The following is a 22183-nucleotide window of genomic DNA, read 5'->3' on the forward strand; positions in this document are numbered from 1 at the left end:
GGTCGCGGCATTAAAAAGGTTGAGAACCACTGACCTAGAAGATTTTTTTTAAAAAAACAACAACAACCACCACCATACTAATGAATCCTTTGAAGAGCGTATTTGTAGCTCAGCCTTGAATTGGGGTATCCTTGATGCTCTGGTTGTTTTCTTGCAGACGTTTCATGACCCAGCTAGGTAACATCATCAGTGTTAGAAAGGAGGAGAAGGAGGAGGTGGAAGATGACAACTGTGGGATCCTTGGTGCACTGTGAGCTTGGTTGTTTTCTTGCAGACGTTTCACAACCCAATTAGGTCATCAGTGCAAAAGCTGAGGACTCTTCTGCTGAGGAGCACTGATGACGTTACCTAGTTGGGTCATGAAATGTCTGCCAGCAAGCTCAGAGAACACCCAGGACCCCACAGTTCAACAGGTAACTGGACGATTGCTGCAAAGCAAAATTCATCGCGGACAGTCCCCAGCTTACAACTGTAATGGAGCTTGCCTGTTACGGTCGTAAGTTATGATGATCGTAAAGCGGGTCAGCCGTGTGACCCATCCAATTTTACAACCACGTTCGCCCCAATCATTAAAACACCACAGTCACCAAGCCAACAATTGTTCCCTGTGGACCACACAAAACGGTTACCATCCAGTTTTGCCGAAAACTGGAAATAAATGCTGTCTTGGGCGGAAGACGTCATAAAATGCAGCCATATGACCTTGCAGCGGCTATGCTATAAATGCCGGCCACTCGCTAAATGCCCAAAATGGGGTCACATGACTGTGGATGGGGCAAGCATCATAAATAGCCCCAGGGAGATCTATTATACCGTATTTTCCCCCAAAATAAGACCGGGTCTTATATTAATTTTTGCTCCAAAAGGCACATTAGGGCTTATGTTCCAGTTAGGTCTTATTTTGGGGGAAATACTAAATGCGTCCATCTGGCTGATGATCTTAACTGGGGCTTATATTACGAGCATCCTGAAAAGTCTATTTTCCAATTAGATCTTATTTTGGGGGAAAAAACCGGGTAATTTTGAACATATTTTGTCATAAACTGAGGATACCTACAGTTCCCGCAGAGGCCTTTGGCTTCCTCCGATGTTTCTTCAATCTGTAAAACTACAGACTCCCGGGAATGCTGTAAATTAAATCTGAATTTAAATTTAATCAACCCAGCCGGGGCATCTGTAATTGGATTTGAGAAGCCACCGATTACAGAGGCCAGCTCTGGGATTACAAATGACCCGATCCTCGTTTTTAGAATGTTTATGTTGTTGGGTTTTTTTTTCCAATTTCATCTGGAAAGGTTGAAGCTTCATTCCTGTGCCGTTCACTCTGCTCAGATAGGTCTGCCCTTCAAACTGGAGACCGTTTGTCTGAGACAAGTCACAGCTATTTGTGTTGTTGTGATGCACTTGTTTTGGGGAAGCTCTTGACGTGTTCGTTTCGTGACATGCTTCTTTCTCTCCTTCCTACCAGCTTCATTACTTTCCGCTCCTGTGCCTACCTGGATAAGAAGCACACCATATTTGGAAGGTAAACAAAGACATTTCTCTACATCGTAGCCAGCATTTCATAATTGCCTTAAGAGCAGTCTTATAGCAACCAGTTTATTTAAAAAAAGAAAAGGAAAAATGACCGGAGAAAAGATGGACTTGCAAGCATCCTCAGTATAAAAGAGCTCAAATTCACGCACCTGCTCACCAGCGCAGCCCAAGCTAATAAATGCTCCGATTGTTTGATAAGGGATTCTTTAGAAACCGCTGCTCTGCCGTATATAAATAAAAAGCTTTCCTTGTTTTGTTTCCACTGGAGCCAGGCTTGAAAGATCTAAAAGCAGACATTCATAATTTGAGCCTTCAGCCTGTCATGGCCAAGGGTCATTCTTCATTTCCATCAGAATTTCAGCCTTGCAAAAATGAAAAAAAAAAAAAAAGCCAAACTTTTGGTTAGAGCCTACATCTCAACATGGGGCCTTTTCTTAGCTGGTCATCTTATTGCTGGTGAGATAGCCCTTATTACAGTCACCGATAAGAATATATGTAGCTCAGGGCTGAACTGTGGGATCCCTGGTGTTCTCTGAGGTTGTTTGTTTTTTTGCAGACATTTCATTGCCCAAACTAAGTAACATCGTCAGTGCTAGAAGGGAGTGGAATTTATGGAGAAGAGGAAGGAAGGAAGGAAGGAAGGAAGGAAGGAAGGAAGGAAGGAAGGAAGGAAGGAAGGAAGGAAGGAAGGAAGGAAGGAAGGACCATTGGATCCTTGGTGCTCTCTGAGCTTGGTGGTTTTCTTGCAGACATTTCATTACCCAACTAGGTAACATCATCAGTGCTAGAAGGGAGTAGAATTTATGGAGAGGAAGGAAGGAAGGAAGGAAGGAAGGAAGGAAGGAAGGAAGGAAGGAAGGAAGGAAGGAAGGAAGGAAGGACTGACTATGAGGTTCTAGGTGTTCTCTGAGCTTGTTTTCTTGCAGACATTTAATGCCCAAACTAGAAAAAAAAAGCGAAGAAAAACTGCGTGTTTTTCTTCGCTTTTGATTAGTTCAGATGGAAACCCAGTCTGTTCTTTTTTAAAAATAATAATAATAATAATAATAATAATAACAATGATGATGATGATGATGAAATAAGCTCCATTCAGAATTGTAGGAAGCACACTGGCGCAAAGAAAAGAAGGGAGCATTTCCCAGTCTGCAGCATGTGGTGGTCCAACTGTTTGGAGTGATCTCAAGGCCTAATTAGAGACACGCGCACACACACACACCCTCCACAAGAAAGAAGACACTCAAGTTAATTGCGAGGGGAACGTAGGAGCGTTGAAGGCAGAGTGCCTTCCAGGGGCAATTAACAGGGTCACCTGGGGTTTGAATCTTCAACACGGGAAGCGGCTGTCTGGGAAAGAACGGGGTGACTGCGGCTTTTCTAAGCTTTTGGGGAAGTCGTTTGCGTTGACAGCTGGTCTGAAAAGTGCCACCCCCTCCCAGGTTTAAAAGCAAAGAGAATGAATCCTGCTCTCATTGGGCTCTAAGGGAACCTTGGAGGTCTTCTAGTCCCACCCCTGCTCAAGGCAGGAGGAGTCTTCAAACTTGGCCCTTTTACGATTCGTGGACTTCAACTCCCAGAATTCCACATGCCCAAGTTTGAAGACCCCTGCCTTACCCCAACCCAGTCACAGGGTGGAGGATGACGGGATTTCTAGTATATCCTCCACCACCCAGTCAGAACTGGGGAAGCTTCTTGGATGAGAAGCGAAACGTCTTCAAAGACAAGCCAAAGTCCAAATTGCCTCTTGAAAAAAAAAGCCCCTTTGGGACTTCCCTGACTCTGGCTGGGTTTCCTTTACCTTTCCCCAGAGTGGTCGGCGGCTTTGAGACCCTCACGGCGATGGAGAACGTGGAGAGCGACCCCAAGACGGACCGTCCCAAGGTCAGTTGTCTTTGAGCCAAGATCCAACCGACGCAGGCTCAACCCTGGGTTGGGCAGGGCTACGATTTCGACTTTGCCCCAAGGGACCACAAGAAGCCTGTGGGAAAAAAATGTTTTATTTTCCCGTTCTCTCTCTCTCTCTCCCTTTTTTTTTTCTTCTTCAAGGAGGAAATAAAAATCAACTCCACAACGGTTTTTGTCGATCCGTACGAAGAGGCAGATGCCCAGGTGAGAGGGAGGAACATCAAGTTACCTATCAAAAGAATTTGGGGAGAAAATTGACATGTGGCCTTCACACTCTCTCTCTCTCTCTCTCTCTCTTTCTCTCTCTCTCTCTCTCTCTCTCTCTCTCTCTCTCTCTCTCATGTATTAGTTTTGTTGGGCTGGTGGGAAAGACAGAAATACTTTGATTTTTGTACAAGAACCTTCCTTCCTTCCTCTCTTCTCCCCATTTTTTTTTCTCCTTTTTTGACCTTTTTTCCCCTTCCTTTTTTCCTTTCTTTCTTCCCCTCCCTCCCTCCCTTTCTTCCCCTCTCCCTTTTCTCTCCTTCCTTCCTCCCTTCTTCTCTTCTCCCCATTTTTCTTTCTCCTTTTTTGACCTTTTTCCCTTCTTTTCCTCTTCCTCTTCTTTCTTTGTTTCTTCTTTCCCTCCCTCCCTTTCTCCTTTCTCCCCCCCTCCCTTTTCTCTCCTTCCTTTCCTCCTTTCCTCGCTTCCTCTTTTCTCCCCATTTTTCTTTCTCCTTTTTTGCCCTTTTTCCTTCCTGTTTTCCTCTTCCTTTTTTCTCTTTTTTCGCTCCCTTCCTTTCTTCCCCCCTCCCTTCTTCCTTCCTTCCCTCCCTCCCTCCCTCTGCTCATCCCCAAAATCAGAAGTGTCTACCTATTCTCTCCAAAGCCATCAGCCAGAGTGGCCACCCAGAATACCGGTAAGTCCTCATTTTAACGACCACAATAGCAACCTCCTTTGCTAGGAGTTGTGTCTTTTTGTGGTTATTGCCATGTCCTACATCGGCTTTTTTCCTCAAAAATGAGGAAGCAACACAGGGGAAGAAAGATCTTTCTTTTCTCCTTCTTTCCCCCCTTCCTCCATCTCCCTTCTCCCCATTTTTCTTTCTCCTTTCTTCCCCTCTACTCTTTTCTTTCCTTCCTTTTTCCTCCCTCTTCTTCCCTTTTATTTTTCCTTCCTTCTTTCCCTCCCTCCCTTCCTCGCTTCCTCTTTTCTCCCCATTTTTCTTTCTCCTTTCTTCCCCTCTACTCTTTTCTTTACTTCCTTTTTCCTCCCTCTTCTTCCCTTTTATTTTTCCTTCCTTCTTTCCCTCCCTCCCTTTCCTCCCTTCCTCGCTTCCTCTTTTCTCCCCATTTTTCTTTCTCCTTTCCTTCCCCTCTACTCTTTTCTTTCCTTCCTTTTCTCCTTCTTCCCTTTTATTTTTCTTTCCTTCTTTCCCTCCCTCCCTCCCTCCCTTCCTTTCCTCCCTTCCTCGCTTCTTCTTTTCTCCCCGTTTTTCTTTCTCCTTTCTTCCCCTCTACTCTTTTCTTTCCTTCCTTTCCCCCCCCCCCTCTTCTTCCCTCTTTTATTTTTCTTTCCCTCCCTCCCTCCCTCCCTCTGCTCATCTCAGCCAGTGACTCTGGGCACCTCATCCTTCTAAAACCATAAATACTTTGTGCAGCTGTTGCCCATCTCACGTTTTCAGCCCAGCAGTGCTCTGTGGCCTGTTGAAAGCCTCTTTTTCTGGGATTTTTGGGAAGATTGACCCGGCTCCCTTCACTTTCTCCAAGGTGGCGAAAGAAAGAGAGAAGGCTCAGCTGGAAGAGGAGGCAATGAAGGCCCAAAGCAAAGACATCCCAAAGAAGGAGCCTCCCACACCAAAAACGTACCGCCCAGGAGTTGGGAAATACATTAATATAGCAGCGGCGTAAGTTGTATTTTACCTTTTGTTGAGTTTCTAGGTTCTATTCTATAGGGAGATAAAGCGGTACCACGTGTGCATGGGACGAGGAAAAAAAAACCTCTGCCAGTTGATCCTATGGAAGCTGTGCAAAGACTTTTTTTTTTTTTTTTTGTCTTCAATTGTCTTCTCTTCAGTTCAACCCCCCCCCTCCCAGGAAAGCACCTTAGTGCCAGTTAGATGAGTGGATGACCAGATAGCTTAAGGGGAATGGTTCCCGCTTCTCTTGACCTCTATTTAAAACGACGTTAGAACTTTCCACACTTCGCTTTTTTTAATTTTCCCAAATTGGTTCCTCTGAAAGACAAGGTGGAAAGACTGACTTAATGATTAAAGTGAGGGGAAAAATTCAGTCGATTTGTGCTACCTGCCTTCATCCTTGTCTCCTTGTAAATTTCTACTCCTCCGTTCCATTCTTTTTGGAAAACTTTAAGCCAGGGTTTGTTTGTAGCATGACCTTAAGCCAGGGTCTGTTTCTAGCATGACTTTAAGCCAGGGTTTGTTTCTAGCATGAATTTAAGCCAGGGTCTGCTTGTAGTGTGATCTTAAGCCAGGGTCTGCTTGTAGCGTGACCGTAAGCCAGAGACTGCTTGTAGCGTGACCTTAAGCCAGGGCCTGTTTGTAGGAGAGGGGTGTGTGTGTGACTTGTGCATTTTGTGACGCAGGAAGCGAGCCGCAGAAGACGGGCCGTCCACCAGCATGGTCAGCAAGAAGGAGAAGAAAACGGGCGGCTTTGGAGATTTCAGCTCCTGGTAGCCCACGGCGGGGGGACCAGCTTTGTGCCTCTACTGGTGTCACACACACACACAAACAATGACTCTTTACCCTAATCTTTCCCTTAATAAAGTTCCTCTGGCAGCCCTTTGTCGGTTGTCTGGGGCTTTGGCCAAAGACAAGACTTCTCCCTGGCGGCTTGCAACACACAAAGATCTGCAGATGTTAACGGCGGGCGACCTGAGCAGAAGAAAGAAGGAGAGAACTGCCATTTCACAAGTGGAGTGGCTGATGGACGAATTGGGAAGGAGGAGGCTGTGTGGATGGTGGGCCACACGCCTTGCTAAGATGGGCCTCCTGGCCCCCCATTTTGAACAGCTGCCCAGACACTCTTGAAAGACACACTTCATCTCTGCCACCCAGTGACGTCCGGCCTAGAAATTCCAAGCCAACATCTTTGTACAGAGGAGGTGATGGATAGAGATCCTCAACTGTGGTTTAGTGAGAATTCTGCTTCCGTATCTACTTAATGCCGCAGCTCTGCTCCAGGGTCCCTTAGCTGCTCAAGAGCTGCTGGTCCATCTTCTCTTTGAGGGCTAGCCCTAAAACAGGGCCTGTCAACCTTTTCACCCATTGTACCACTTTGAGGGCAAGGCAATATCCGAGTCCCACCAGTTGTCGAGAAAGCTGTCAAAAACTTGATGCCCCCCCCACCCCAGAAAAGGAAAAAAAAAATGATAAAGTACAGGCAGTCCTCGACTTACAACAATTTGCTTAGGGACTGTTCGAAGTTACAACGGCACTGGAAAAAGGGACTTACGACCATGTTTCATACTTACGACCGCTGCAGCACCCCCAGGGTCCTGTGATTGACAATTTGGATGCTTGGCCACTGATTCATACTTATGACGGTCAGTGTCCCAGGGTCGCGTGATCACCTTTTGCAACTTTTTGACAAGTGAAGTCAATGGCGGAGGCGTGGCCAGCTCGTCACTCAGGTTGGGGGGTGCCTGTGGGAGGGGGGTGCGAGCGGGGATGTGGGGGGGGATCGGTGGGACTGGGGTGGGCACCTTCCTTCTCTCCCTCCCTTCCTCTTTATCCCTTCCTTCCATCCATCCTTTGATATTTCCTCCCACCTTCCCCTTGTTTTTTTTCTTGATCCTTCCTTCTTTCCTTCCCTCTCATTGGCCCTCTCAACACCCACAACCTCTGGAGGCAATTTAAATTTAAAACCTTTAAAATACACACACACACACACACACTTGCTGGCGACTAGCTTTAGCATCAGTCAGGCATGCAGAGGGAGATGGGGGTAGAGTTTACAGAATTGTCAGCTTGCAACAGCAACTGAAATGAAAAGGACCTTGAGGTCATCTAGTCCGACCCCCTGCTCTCACAAAGAGAGTAGTATACAGTATTTCTGATAAATGCCTGTCCAATTTCTTCTTAAAAGCCTCCCGGGAGGGAACACCCACAACTTCTGGAGGCAATTTAAATTTGAAACCTTAAAAAAAAAAAAAAAAACTCCCCCTGATCAGCACAAGCCTCCAAGCAAAATCCAAAATGGGGGATTTCCTTCCAGTAAGGCAGGGACCTTCCAACTTGGCCCTTTTATGACTTGTGGACTTCAACTCTTCAATGCTGGAAGTTGACGTCCACAAGTCATACAAGGGCCACGTTGGAAGCCCCCTGCAGTTAAGGGGTCTGCAGAATCTCCGCTGGGTCTGCGCCAGGGACAGGAGGAGGCAGCAGCAGCCACAGACTACCAATGTCAGGCAGATGCAAACAAACCATCTTGCAAAGCGCTGCGCTTACCAACACAACAGGAAGCAGAGCAGTTCCCAAAGGGATTGCAAAGGACAGAAGTCCAATTCCAGAGAGTAACAAACAAGAATATGTTAAAATACTTGCAGAAGTAATTCTAGCTCTCTAGTCCTCAAGGCCAGCAAGCACCAGGTCTCCCAGGCAGCTCTAGGAAAGCAAAAGCAAAAGAGATCTTGCAAAACTCAGCCAATCTGCTTCCGCCACGTGACCAGACACCGGAAAAAAATAACCCTCCACTTCCGGCTTCTCTCCGAGCCACGTGGCTGCAGAGGCGCTTTTGGTGGCGGTTTTGCACGTGTAACAGTGAGTAGCCTTTGTGAATGAGTCCGTTTTGGGGAACACTGGCTAAATAAACGTTCATACCTGGGGGGGATTAAGTGTACATAGCCATTTGTGGTAAAATTAAGAATTAAGTCCCACTTGAATAACTGCCCCCTGCTTTTAATTAAACGGCCAGTTGCACGTCCGTTGCATTTAAACATGGAGACCTTGTTGAAGAGCCACTGATGGACTCCTTGGCTCCCTTTTTTTCCAGGCACCCAGTGGAAAGGCTTTTTAAATAAAATACAATAAAATAAACTCCTAGGGTTTTACTTTGCGGTTGTTCCAATTTACTGCGCACTTGAATAACCGCACCTGCTTTTAATTAAACGGCCAGTTGCATTTAAACACGGAGACCATTTTGAAGAGCCATTGATGGACTCTGTGGCTCCCTTTTTTTTCCAGGTACCCAATGGAAAGGTTTTTTATAATAATAATAATAAACTCCTAGGGTTTTACTTTCGTTCCAATTTACTGTGCACCCTGCTTTTAATTAAACAGCCAGTTGCATGTCCGCTGTATTTAAACATGGCGACCATTTTGAAGAGCCACTGAAGGACTCTGGGGCTCCCTTTTTTTTCCAGGCACCCATTATAAAGGTTTTTTTTAAAATAAAATAAAATAAACTCCTAGGGTTTTACTTTGCATTTGTTCCAATTTACTGTGCACTTGAGTAACTGCACCTGCTTTTAATTAAACAGCCAGTTGCATTTAAACATGGAGACCTTGTTGAAGAGCCACTGAAGGACTCTGTGGCTCCCTTTTTTTTCCAGGCACCCAGTGGAAAGGTTTTTTTTTTAAAATAAAATACACTCCTAGGGTTTTCTTCTCAGATTGGCCGGGCAAGGTGAACCAGCAACATGCTGAACCTTTCTGTGGGCGCACAGAGGCAGAGGAAGCGCATTGAGACCAGCTCTTACAGCATCTTGAAAGCCGGGTGTTTTCTCTCCCTTCCTTTCATGCCAAGGGTAGCCTAGTTGAATTTCATTTTGACGTGGTCTTGTTTCTTGAGCTGACCTCCCATTTTGCTAACCATCTCTATCTTCCCCAAGGTCAACCTTATGTTGGTCTATTGCAGGGCTAGGCAACCTTGGCTCTTTGATGACTCGTGGACTTCAACTCCCAGAATTCCCGAGCCAGCCATGTTGAGGGGAAAGGGAAAGCTTCCAAGCTGAGCCATGCTGGCTCAGGAATTCTGGGAGTTGAAGTCCACGAGTCATACAAGAGCCAAGGTTGCCTACCCCTGGCCTATTGCCATTTCTCTTTCAAATGGCTGGGATTTTATATTTGATTGGGTTGTCCTCCATAGGGGATTAAGCATTCTAAGATACCACACCTTCACACAACTGGCTTGCTATACAAAGGATATTGCTTGGAAGCAACATGAATTTCTTGCACGTAGGACCATCACCCAGGTCCTTGGGTTGGCTCTGAGGATGCACTGAGGACTTTCTAAGATGTGTGTCTTTCCACTCTGGCTTTCAGTGCCACAATCATAAAGGTTGGGTAGCTGTGCCACAACACGGGCCAACTTTAGAAACAACTACACGGAGCATTTCAGAAGATGGAGATCCCCCAAGTAATATTGGAAAACCTGAGGAGGAGAAACGACAAAGAGCTTGGCTAAGGTCTTTGGTGCCTTCAAGGGGGATTCATCTTGATCCTCATGTCAGCTTCTTTCATTCACTAATCTTTGTCAAGAGCAGATAGAAGAAAATTAGAGATGGGGCCAAACATAGATTTCCAGATGCTGTTGGACCACAGCCCCCAGCATCCCTTACTCTGACCTGAGGCTGCTGGGAGTTGTAGTTTAGCAACATCCGGACAGGTTTTCTGCCTCTGCTACTATTTTGTTCTTCGTATTCATTGTCTATCATCTATCTATCTATCTTATCTATCCATCCATCTCTATTTCATCTCTATCTTTATCCACCTTTTCTCTCTTTCATCTCTGTACCTCTCTTTTGTCTATATCTTCACATTTTATATCTCTTTATCTCATCTATATTTCACCTGCTTATCCATTGGTCTATCCATCGCTCTATATCTCTTCTCTTTCATCTCTCCCTCGCTCTCTTTTTCCCTCCCTGCAATATCTTTTTTTGCTTGTAATCCATGGAGAAAGGTGGGAGTATCACATGAATCATAAATAGAAAAAACACTTTTTGTAACATAACTGCTGCTAAAAGTGAAATGAATGCAGTAGAGCCATAATATTCCCACTCGAGTTACTCGTCGTGTGATATCTCACTGGTTGAATAATTTAAGAGACGTAGTAGTTATCCAGTATGTTGAGTTTTCTTTCTCTCTCCTTGCCTCTTTTTCCTCATGTCGTGTCATCCTGACTATAAATGTACAGGCCAAATGGTATAAAAAAGACTTTTGCGGAAATATTAGCAACTTTATTAATAAAAGTTAACAGTACAATCCTTCATGCAGCCTATGTAAAAAACAGGCAGGCTTTGACTTTTTTTGTGACTTTTTTTCCCCCTTCCAAGTGCCCCCTGGAGTCTTGTGTAAAGAGAAAAAAAATACAGCCTCTTTTATCTCTTTTTCTAATTAATAAATATAAAAAAAGCACCAAATTCTAAAGGGACAAGCTAAAAAAAAGAAATGAAAACATGCAGGATATATATTTACAGAACCGGGAGTGATGATTCATTACAGACATTCATAGCTAATCTATATTCATTAATTGTGCAAACCACAGAATAGTTGCAGCCATATGTTTGTCTTTCCCGGCCTGGCCTTGTGGCTTCTCAAGCATAGGAGCCAGAACGGAAGATGGGAATCCCAACTATCTTCAGCTCTGTAGGAGTAGACAACCCTGGTGCCTGTTTGCTTAGTGGACTATTTCATTTCAATTTGAAATTGGAGAAAGGTGTTATGAACGTTACAAGGGTGGTAGGGTTAGGTTAGCTGGCCCAAGGAAAGCAGAAAAGAGTCCTCCTTAAGGGAGGAGGGCAAAGGGTTCACAAGAGGAAGCCACCCCATGCAGGACCAAGCAAAGTCCATGCATCCCCTTTGGAGTGAATCTCTCTCCCACCAGCTATTTTTTGGGGAAAATCTAAGGCCAAGTCAACTGTGAGTCATTCTGGAATGTAACATTTGCTCCTTTCTGAAGTACCACTGAAAATTTGCAAGATCAGAAATTGTCTTCTCCTCTAACTCTGTTTTTTTCTTTCCTTCCAATGCCAGATATAAAAAGGAATCGACAGACCAAGATGCCCGTCCACTTCCTGACGCTGGAACCCATGGCGCTCTGCTACTGACGACGGCGGAGTAGCTGCAACCGGGTGGTGGGAGGCTTTGGAGATGGCTGAGCTTCTTTGGGTGGGTGGGAGGGCCACATGTCTCTTGGAGCAACTGCCAAGATCCACGAAGTTCAGACTCATCTGGACCAGCCACATGGATTCCCGTCTTGAGTTGAAGGCCAACCTTCCAGTGTCCAGTAAAAGGACCGCTGCGTTGATGCAATGTTGTTGTGTTTGATATATTTGTGCAGTTGTTATGTGTTTTACTTCTAGCTTCCTGGGCTGTTATAAATCCCCAAACACCAAAAGGACCCTCCCTCCACATTATGAGGGGGGGTGCCATTATAAAGGGGTGCCCATGGTAAGCTAGCTTTCGGGGCGAATGGCTATATATATTACAGGTAGTCCTTGACTTAATGGCCACATTTGAGTCCAGAGCTTCTGTTGCTAAGCAAGGCATTTTGTTAAGTGAGTTTTGCTCAATTTAATGACTTTTCTTGCTACATTTGTTAACTGCAAATGTTGAGTTAGTTACATAGTTCTTAAGCGAATGTCGCTTCCCCATTGACTTCGCTTGTCAGGTCACAAAATGCAATCACCTGACCCCAGGACACTGTAACCGTCATAAGTACAAGTCAGTTGTTAAGCTTCTGACCTTTAATCACATGCCACGAGGATGTTGCAATTATAAGCTGTTATACCTTCAAATTGTCACTAAATGAACTGTTTTAACTCAAGGGCTACCTATACCAGCTTTTATGTAGTAATATATATAGGCATTCTTCTATGTACATATTAGCATTTCTTCAGATAGTTCTATTTACTAAAATGCTAATATGCACATATATGTGTATATATATAGATCCACACAGAGAGACATAATTTGTCTATTCCTGGAATAAACTAGTTATGCCAACAAGTCTCTGCATGTGTATATATGTATATATACATGCCCCAACGTTTCGCTTCTCATCCAAGAAGCTTCTTCAGTTCTGGCTGAATGGTGGGGAATGGAACGATTTATATTCTTTGCAGTCATCTGGTCCTTAGTACCCCAAAGGTAAGTCGTTAGCTCTCTGAGGGCCGTTGAGGCCACTTGGGGGTTTATCTGTATCCTCGGGGTCACCCGGACCAGTGTGGAGATGGGCCTGGGACCTTCTTGGGACGGCTGCAAGGACCGTGTTGGAGACAGGAGGTAAGTGGTGTCGTATCCCTCCCCCTCTGTCGAGAGAGGCCTGTTCGATTTTAACACAGATGGCCTCTTTGACCCCTCTTTCAAACCAGCGGTCCTCTCTATCCAGAACGTGGACTTTGCTGTCTTCGAAAGAGTGGCCTTTGTCTTTCAAATGCAGATGGAGCGCTAAACTTTGTCCTGGTGGAGTTGTTCTCCTAGGTTGTGCCATGCAATTGTGGTTTGTTTTGTTTCTCCAATGTAGAGATCTGTACATGTCTCACCACATTCTACTGCACATACTGCATTGCTCAGTTTGTGAGTGTTTTATCCTTGGGGTGGACAAGCTTCTGCCTTAGTGCAGAGTTTCTCAATCTTGGCAACTATTAAGATGTGTGAACTTCAGCTCCCAGAGTTCCTGAGTGAGCATTCCGGCTGAGGAATTCTGGGAGCCAAAGTCCACACATCTTAAAAGTTGTCAAGGTTTTGAGAAACATTGCCTTCCCAATCTTGGCAACTTTTAAGATGTGTGAACTTCAGCTCCCAGAATTCCTGAGTGAGCATTCTGGCTGAGGAATTCTGGGAGCTGAAGTCCACACATCTTAAAAGTTGTCAAGGTTTTGAGAAACATTGCCTTCTCAATCTTGGCAACTTTTAAGATGTGTGAACTTCAGCTCCCAGAATTCCTGAGTGAGCATTCTGGCTGAGGAATTCTGGGAGCTGAAGTCCACACATCTTAAAAGTTGTCAAGGTTTTGAGAAACATTGCCTTCTCAATCTTGGCAACTATTAAGATGTGTGAACTTCAGCTCCCAGAATTCCTGAGTAAGCGTGCTGGCTGAGGAGTTCTGGGAGCCGAAGTCCACACATCTTAAAAGTTGTCAAGATTTTGAGAAACATTGCCTTCTCAATCTTGGCAACTTTTAAGATGTGTGAACTTCAGCTCCCAGAATTCCTGAGTGAGCATTCTGGCTGAGGAATTCTGGGAGCTGAAGTGCACACATCTTAAAAGTTGTCAAGATTTTGAGAAACATTGCCTTCTCAATCTTGGCAACTTTTAAGATGTGTGAACTTCAGCTCCCAGAATTCCTGAGTAAGCATTCTGGCTGAGGAATTCTGGGAGCCGAAGTCCACACATCTTAAAAGTTGTCAAGGTTTTGAGAAACATTGCCTTCTCAATCTTGGCAACTTTTAAGATGTGTGAACTTCAGCTCCCAGAATTCCTGAGTGAGCATTCTGGCTGAGGAATTCTGGGAGCTGAAGTCACACATCTTAAAAGTTGTCAAGGTTTTGAGAAACATTGCCTTCTCAATCTTGGCAACTTTTAAGATGTGTGAACTTCAGCTCCCAGAATTCCTGAGCATTCTGGCTGAGGAATTCTGGGAGCTGAAGTCCACACATCTTAAAAGTTGTCAAGGTTTTGAGAAACATTGCCTTCTCAATCTTGGCAACTTTTAAGATGTGTGAACTTCAGCTCCCAGAATTCCTGAGTGAGCATTCTGGCTGAGGAATTCTGGGAGCCAAAGTCCACACATCTTAAAAGTTGTCAAGGTTTTGAGAAACATTGCCTTAGTGTATTTTGGGGTTGAAAGTGTGCATGTATGTTAAGTTAGTTGAAAATTCTTCTGTGCTTTTCAGATAATTACTGCATTTTATGGATTGATGTTGCTTTGTTGTTTTGTCCTAATTGGGGGCAGGGGGGACAAAGGATCCTACTGGAACTTTGTCTGGATTTGATGAAGGCCCAATTGGGATAGCCACAGGTTTTGAGGCCTTCTTTGATGTGTTTTAGTCCTTTTCCCTCTGCTGGTAGGTAAACTTTCAGCTCAGTAGTGTAGGATTCTGATGACTTCCATGTTTTTGCTCCAGTGAAGGTAAATACTGGGTTTTCTGTATACTTCAGTGTTGAAGTATGAATCTTGTCCTGATAGGTTTCTTCTCCTATCTTGTGCCATGCGCTTGTGGTTGTTTTGTTCATGAACGCATGGCATAACAGAACAAACCCATCAGGACAAGATTCAGCAGTTCCATGTGTCTGGAGATTCTTAGTCATGGTTTGCTCCAAAGGTCCTTTCCCAAGAGGCAACTAGACTTTGTTTTTTCTTGGAGACTTTCACTTCTTATCCAAGATGATTAATAGATGAGAAGTGAAACATCTTCAAGGAAAAACAAAGGAAGTCTTTTGCCTCTTGGAAAAGCACATTTGGAACAGCGGTCCATCTGCATTTGAGAGACAAAGGCCACTCTTGAAGACAGCAAAGTCCACGCTCTGGATGGAGAGGACCCCTGGCTTGAAAGAGGGGTCAACGAGGCCATCTTGTGTTAAAACTGAACAGGCCTCTCTCGACAGAGGGGGAGGGATACGACACCACCTCTCCTGTCTCCAACACGGTCCTTTCAGCCGTCTCAAGAAGGTCCCAGGCCCATCTCCACACTGGTCCAGGTGACTCTGAGGGTACAGATGAACCCCCAGGTGGCTTCAACGGCTCTTGGAGAACTAATGACCAACCTTTGGAGTACTAACGACCAGATGACTGCAAAGAATATAAATCGTTCCATTCCCCACCATTCAGCCAGAACTGAAGAAGCTTCTTGGATGAGAAGCGAGGCGGCAAAAAAAAAAAAAAAAAAAAAACCAAAACAAGCACCGCCCCACACACACTGATCCACGTATAAAGTCAAGTCACAGAGTGTCCGGTTCATTCCACTATATTGGGACACACCCCCCCCCCCATTATATGTGCCTGTGTACCTTAACACAGATGCACAGTCATCTAAGATGTATTGGGACCTTTTTTTTCCTAATAGATCTTAGCCTATATTGCTCTATGTGTCTGTGCTAAGATACACAGACACATAGAGCAATATAGGCTAAGATCTATTAGGAAAGCCCCAATAGATCTTAGCCTATATTGCTCTATGTGTCTGTGCTAAGATACACAGACACATAGAGCAATATAGGCTAAGATCTATTAGGAAAGCCCCAATAGATCTTAGCCTATATTACTCTGTGTCTGTGCTAAGATACACAGACACATAGCAATATAGGCTAAGATTAGGAAAAAGGTCCCAATAGATCTTAGCCTAGATGACTGTGTGCAACTGTGTTAATGTACACAGGCACATAAGAGCAATATAGGCTAAGATCTATTAGGAAAGCCCCAATAGATCTTAGCCTATATTGCTCTGTGTCTGTGCCAAGATACACAGACACAGAGGAATATAGGCTAAGATCTATTAGGAAAGCCCCAAGATCTATTGGGCCTTTCCTAATAGATCTTAGCCTAGATGACTGTATGCAACTGTGTTAATAATGTACACAGGCACATACAGTTAATAGGCATATCCCCTAATATATGGTATGTTTATATATCTACATATTACCATATATTAAGGTGTATGCCATACTAAGGTTGCAAGCTCTGGGCTGCAAAAGTAAAAAAAAAAAAAAGCCACTAGAGGGCAGCAAATTACATTTGGCACCATCTAGTGGCCTAGCATATTTTTGCAGCCCAGATCTGGTAACCTCAGGAGCAGTCTTTTTCAAACTTGGCCACCTTAAGATGGACGGCTTTCAACTCCCAGAATTACTTGGGAGTTGAAAGTTGAAGTCCTGCACATCTGACAAATTTGCAAAACACTGCCCTGGCTTATACACAATATACATCAAGCTGCATGTGTGCATCTTTCTTCTGCAGCTCTACTGCATATATATGGGCAATCCAGGGACCCTCCATCATGTCAAAATTTGCCTCTTCAACAAGTTTTCGAGAAGGAAGTTCCTAGAAAAGGAAGTGTCTTGATGGGGGCATCAGGATACCTCCAGAATACCAAAACCATCTTCCTGTTCTAGAAAGATTCCTTTGGGGAAACTGCTGGATTAGCCCAATTGGAGTAAAGAAAATAAGGATATTTAAAGTTGCCCAGAAAAGACCCTTTTGCCCATATATACCAGTCACTTTTCTCCTGATTGCACAAGGACTGCACTCTCAGATACTAGGGCCTTGCCCGAGTTCTCTCTGGCCACCAAGTCCCATCATCCTCAGCCCATGTTGCAATGGCTGAGAGGAATACCTATGGCGCTCTCCCTGCTAGTTTGGCAGCTGCCCTAGCCCACCCAGCAAGGATGCCCCAGAAGATGACTTGTGACCAGGCCAGCAAAAACTGGCATGGAGAATGGATCAGGCAAAGATCCCCATGCTGCACCAAGCTAGAGATGTACTACAACTCCCAGCAGCCCCAAGCAGCACAGTTAAGGAGGGGTGCTGCTTCGGCAATCCTGGTGCGATCAGGCAAAGTGCCAGTGGAGCTGGAGAATAAAGGATACTTACACACATGTGCTTGACTTACCTGTGGCAGGATTTTCTCCAACTGGGATGGCCTCTGGATCCTCTCCTAATGTGGGATTTTGCAAACCAGCACCCCTGACAATAAAACAGCTATTTTCAAGCACACCAATCCCCTCATCCCGAGACCAACACTCAATAAAGATATTTTATTTACAAGAAAAACGCTCCCAAAGTCTCTTCTTCTTCTCAAGATCTCCAGAAGTTGCAGGTAGCGTCGGCGTCTGTTCCGGAAAGGCAGCTCTGAACTATTTTAGCTAGGTGCAAGGAATGGAAGCCCTCCCTTCCCCCAGAATGGTGTCTGCACATGTGGGCTACAATGTCTTACTACCTCCTGATTCTTGGGCTAAAACCTTTATTATCACCTCCTGATTCTTGACTATCTATCATGGTTCCTGTTAGCCACCATCTCTTCTATGTTCCTACAGCGCTGTTATTAAAGCTGTGGAACCCCAATGAGTTCACCCCCCCCTCTTCTGCTGCCTGCTTGGCCAACCCGTGGCTTCCGAGCCCTCCAAAGAGGTCTCCAGGAATGCCATCCTTGGGGCTCTCCTTCTCCAGGGTCCAGCTCAGCTGGACTTCCCTGCTTCCCACCCTGCCTAGATGTTGTCATAGGGGACCACAAGGCCAATGTTGTAGCTGTAGCCGGCCACTTCGTTGTAAGAGGAGCGGCAGATAGGAAGGACGCTCTCTGCCACCAGCCTGTCTGTGGAGAATTCGTAGGTGTAGATAATGCCTCTGTGCCTGTTCAAAGAGAAGCAAGGGGAGAAGAGGGAAAAGAAAATAAGCAGGGTGCTTTTCAACCAGCCTGGTTCCCAGCAGTTCAAAACCCTCTGGAGCAACTTTCCAACCTTGGCAACGTTAAGATGTCTGTACTTCAAATTCACACTGGCTGGGGAATTCTGGGAATTGATCGACATGTCTTAAAGTTGCCCAGATTGAAGAATGTTGCTCCAGACCAGAGGCCTTCAAACTTGGCCCTTTTACAACTTGTGGACTTCAACTCCCAGAATTCCTCAGCATATTCTGGGAGTTGAAGTCCACAAGTCATAAAAGGGCCAAGTTTGAAGACCCCTGCTCCAGACTCTGGTTCCTCTCTAGGGCCAAGGAGATGTTAAAATGCAAGCACATCAATTCACAGTAGGCCCGTGTGCTTGAAGGAGCACCCTTAATGGTTCCAGGTTGTTCTACTTTTAGAGTAGTGCTTCTCAACCTTGGCCACGATAAGACATGTGGACTTCAATCCCCAGAATTCCCTGGCTAGATATGTTAACTGTCTTGTATTCACTTTCTCGGAAGTCAGTTCAGAGTATGAGGAAACAGATGGGAAGGGAAGTGGGGGGAGGGGAGGGGAGAAGGGAAAAGGAGGGAAGGGGAGAGGGGATGGAAGGGGAGAAGAGAGGAGAGGAGGGAAGGGAAAAGAGAAGATTTAAAACAGGATTTGGATAAGCTAAACTACTGTGTATTCCAAGAGGAGGGGAGGCCAATAGCCATCCAGAAGCAGCTGGACTATAATCCCCATCAACCTTAGCCAAGCCAACCCATAATAATGGGTGCTGGAACATCTTTCCACCCTTCACCCATCACGCTGGGTTTGTTCTTCCAAGCCACTTGCTGCTCACCAGAGCTTGCTTGCGATTTATAGCTGGCTACCCTCCCATCCTAAACCCCTGCCTGGCTTGGCCACAACATCCTGGCTCTCTGCCACCATAAGCTCTCAAACGCTCCTCCATTGCGGCTTCTTCTCTTTTCCTTTTTAAACCAGGGGTCTTCCAACTTGGCCCTTTTATGACTTGTGGACTTCAACTCCCAGAATTCCTCAGCCAGGCACGCTGGCTGAGGAATTCTGGGAGTTGAAGTCCACAAGTCATAAAAGGGCCAAGTTGGAAGACCCCTGGGTTTAAACTGAGGAAGACCAACTTGGGGGAATGCCTCCAGCGTCCTGCAATATTGTCTGCTGGGAATTGTAGTCTAGCAACCCTGAGAGTGGTGTCACAGGGTGCCTCCTGCTGGTTGAGATAAAAAGTACCACTGTGAGGGTCAGCTCTCACCTTCGGCGAGCGGTCAAGTCGTCCTCCGTGATGCTGGCTCCATTGGGGAGTCTTTTCATTGGGGATGTTGGCCATGATGAGGCTGTGGGAGCTGAAGCGGAGGTGGTGAACTGGGTGCCTGGAAAAAAAAGGGAGCCACAGAGTCTATCAGTGCCTCTTCAACAACCTCCATGTTTAAATGCAGCGGACAAGCAACTGATTAATTAAAACCAGGGTGCACAGTAAATTGGAACAAAAGTAAAACCCTAGGAGTTTTTTTTATTATTATTATTTTAAAAAACCTTTCCACTGGGTGCCTGGAAAAAAAAAAAGGGAGCCCCAGAGTCCATCAATGGCTCTTCAAGATGGTCGCCGTATTTGAATGCAACTGGGTGTTTAATTAAAAGCAAGTGCAGTTATTCAAGTGCATAGTAAATTGGAACAAATGCAAAATAAAACCCTAGGAGTGTATTTTATTTTTAAAAAAACCTTTCCACTGGGTGCCTGGAAAAAAAAGGGAGCCAGAGAGTCCTTCAGTGGTTCTTCAACAAGGTCTCCATGTTTAATTGCAGCTACATGCAACTGGTTGTTTAATTGAAAACGGGGCAGTTATTTAAATACTCAGTAAATTTAAACAAACGCAAAGTAAAACCCTAGGAGTTTATTTTATTTTATTTAAAAAACAAACCCTTTCCACTGAGTGCCTGGAAAAAAAAAGGGAGCCCCAGAGTCCATCAGTGGCTCTTCAAAATGGTCTCCGTGTTTAAATGCAACTGGCCGTTTAATTAAAAGCAGGTGCGGTTACTCAAGTGCGCAGTAAATTGGAACAATCGCAAAATAAAACCCTAGGAGTTTATTTTATTGTATTTTATTGTATTGTATTTTATTTAAAAAGCCTTTCCACTGGGTGTCTGGAAAAAAAGGGAGCCAAGGAGTCTATCAGTGGCTCTTGAACAAGGTCTCCATGTTTAAATGCAACGGACGTGCAACTGGCCGTTTAATTAAACGCAGGGGGCAGTTATTCAAGTGGGACTTAATTCTTAATTTTACCACAAATGGCTATGTACACTTAATCCCCCCCCAGGTATGAACGTTTATTTAGCCAGTGTTCCCAAAAACGGACTCATTCACAAAGGCTACTCACTGCTACACGTGCAAAACCGCCACCAAAAGCGCCTCTGCAGCCACGTGGCTCGGAGAGGAGAAGCCGGAAGTGGAGGGGTGTTTTTTTCGGTGCCTGGTCACGTGGCGGAAGCAGATTGGCGGAGTTTTGCAAGATCTCTTTTGCTTTTGCTTTCCTAGAGCTGCCTGGAAGACCTGCTGCTTGCTGGCCTTGAGGACTAGAGGGCTAGAATTACTTCTGTTAAGTATTTTAACATATTCTTGTTTGTTACTCTCTGGAATTGTACTTCTGTCGTTTGCAATCCCTTTGGGAACTGCTTTGCTTCCTGTCGTGTTGGTAAGCGCAGCGCTTTGCAAGGTGGTTTGTTTGCATCTGCCTGACATTGGTAGCCTGTGGCTGCTGCTGCCTCCTCCTGTCCCTGGCGCAGACCCAGCGGAGGTTCTGCAGACCCCTTAACTGCAGGGGGCTTCCAACGTGGCCCTTGTACGACTTGCGGACTTCAACTCCCAGCATTCCTCAGCCAAGCGTGCCTGGCTGAGGAATTCTGGGAGTTGAAGTCCACAAGTCATCAAAGGGCCAAGATGGAGGATACCTCTCCTTACTGGAAGGAAATCCCCCACCCCCTTTTGGATTTTGCCTGGAGAGGCTTGTGCTGATCAGAAGAATTTTTTTTTTAAGGGTTTTCAATTTAAATTGCCTCCAGAAGTTGTGGGTGTTTCCTCCCTGGAGGCTTTTAAGAAGAAACTGAATAGGCATTTATCAGAAATACAGTATAGTACTCTCTTTGTGAGAGCAGTGGGTTAAAGTCTTCTGGCCCATTTTGAAGACAGAGGGATTTCTGGACCCTAGAAAGAAACTAATCCAAAACCAGATTGTGTAGGTGTTACGTTCCCTGCTAATAGTGATAAAAGTTGAGCAGAGAACAGTAACTGGGAAGTTAAGTGTCTGTTTGAAGAAAGGCAAATAACAAGGGTTGAAAGATCTTCCCCCAAAGGGTCACATTTTTAGCCTCTTTTCTTCATCGCTACCCTTCAAGTAAACTTTCAGGGCAACTTTTCATAGTTCCTCCATCCCCACCAAAATGGAACTACTGTCTATTGAGGACACACGTGTGTTTAGTTGCTCTCCCTCAAAACGGCACGCAGGGCTCCAGACTGGTTCTGTCCACTCCTGAAATTGCCAGCACAGGCCAGCCAACTTGGGCCTTCTGGGAAACTTACACACCTGGAGGGTCACCAAGATCTCTCAAAGTGGCCGTTCAACCTGGCAACGTCGGAAAGCATTGAGTTTGGATCCAGCGTGAACTTCCCGATGACTCTCCCATCCGTTTCTAGGTAATGCAGTAGCTGCCAAGCTAAAACACGCAAGGAGCTTTTTTAACAATAAAATAAATAAAAACGTTCTTCCTCGCCCACCACTTTTCCTTCGACGATGATCTCATTGACAAATGTTCTGCAGCAGCAGGAAGATGACAGTTAACTCCATTCATGCTAAAAAGGAGAATTGCCACTTGTCCTACAGAAGCCAAAATAGGAGTTAGCTTTGTAGGCTTCAGTCTGTCCTACCTGGATAGAAATGACAGCCGCTGTCACTGCATTTTTCTTGGACTAGTCAGGGATTTGCTGAGATGCTTGAAAACGGTGCACATCTGATGCGTGCAAGGTTTAAACAGCGATCTTTGAAAATTAATCGTTGCAACATTTTTATTTATTTTTTTTCGTACAGGTTCCCGGGTTACAACATTGGTAAGCAGGATGGATGATGTGAAATATTAAAAGCTTTTAAAAGTTTTCATTTGTTTCCTGATTATCAATTTGGGGCTCCCACTACCCCTCCCCGCCCCAGAAGCCTGCTGACTTAGGATTTTTTCCCCCACCCCAGTCATTTTATTGCCAGAAAAACCAAGCCCCCCCCCTGCATTTTCCAAGATTTCCAAAAGGACCAAGAGCTCTTTGGAAGAAAGGATTGGAGGTTATTTTTGCCCGTGTGGCTGGGCGAGAGGTGGACAGAAAAATTACTAAGCTGAAAGGAGGCTGGTGAAACT

General features: G+C 45.2%; 1 protein-coding gene and 2 long non-coding RNA genes across 3 annotated transcripts in view; 1 reads left to right on the forward strand and 2 right to left on the reverse strand.

The window, feature by feature from the left end:
- The window catches only part of PPIL2 (peptidylprolyl isomerase like 2), a 25484-nt gene extending 19234 nt beyond the window's left edge, over positions 1 to 6250 (forward strand). The window contains exons 16-20 of the mRNA XM_039332339.1: positions 1469 to 1525; positions 3342 to 3414; positions 3580 to 3642; positions 5188 to 5324; positions 6023 to 6250. Coding sequence (XP_039188273.1) covers positions 1469 to 1525; positions 3342 to 3414; positions 3580 to 3642; positions 5188 to 5324; positions 6023 to 6113 — 421 coding nt within the window. The 3' untranslated portion in view covers positions 6114 to 6250. The remainder of the gene's footprint in view (positions 1 to 1468; positions 1526 to 3341; positions 3415 to 3579; positions 3643 to 5187; positions 5325 to 6022) is intronic.
- Positions 1269 to 9191, reverse strand: LOC120303129. Its single transcript, XR_005555354.1, has 4 exons — positions 7887 to 9191; positions 3332 to 3511; positions 1686 to 1898; positions 1269 to 1496 (listed from the first exon to the last, which is right to left on the reverse strand). It is a non-coding gene; the product is annotated as an uncharacterized LOC120303129 (long non-coding RNA).
- A 7929-nt stretch (positions 9192 to 17120) lies between these two features.
- LOC120303160 lies at positions 17121 to 20254 on the reverse strand. Its single transcript, XR_005555362.1, has 3 exons — positions 20161 to 20254; positions 19038 to 19155; positions 17121 to 17730 (listed from the first exon to the last, which is right to left on the reverse strand). It is a non-coding gene; the product is annotated as an uncharacterized LOC120303160 (long non-coding RNA).
- Positions 20255 to 22183: the final 1929 nt, after the last annotated feature.

The sequence above is a fragment of the Crotalus tigris genome, unplaced genomic scaffold (genome assembly GCF_016545835.1).
Source record: "Crotalus tigris isolate CLP2741 ecotype Arizona unplaced genomic scaffold, ASM1654583v1 scf7180000024461.2689607, whole genome shotgun sequence".
Classification (NCBI taxonomy): Eukaryota; Metazoa; Chordata; class Lepidosauria; order Squamata; family Viperidae; genus Crotalus; species Crotalus tigris.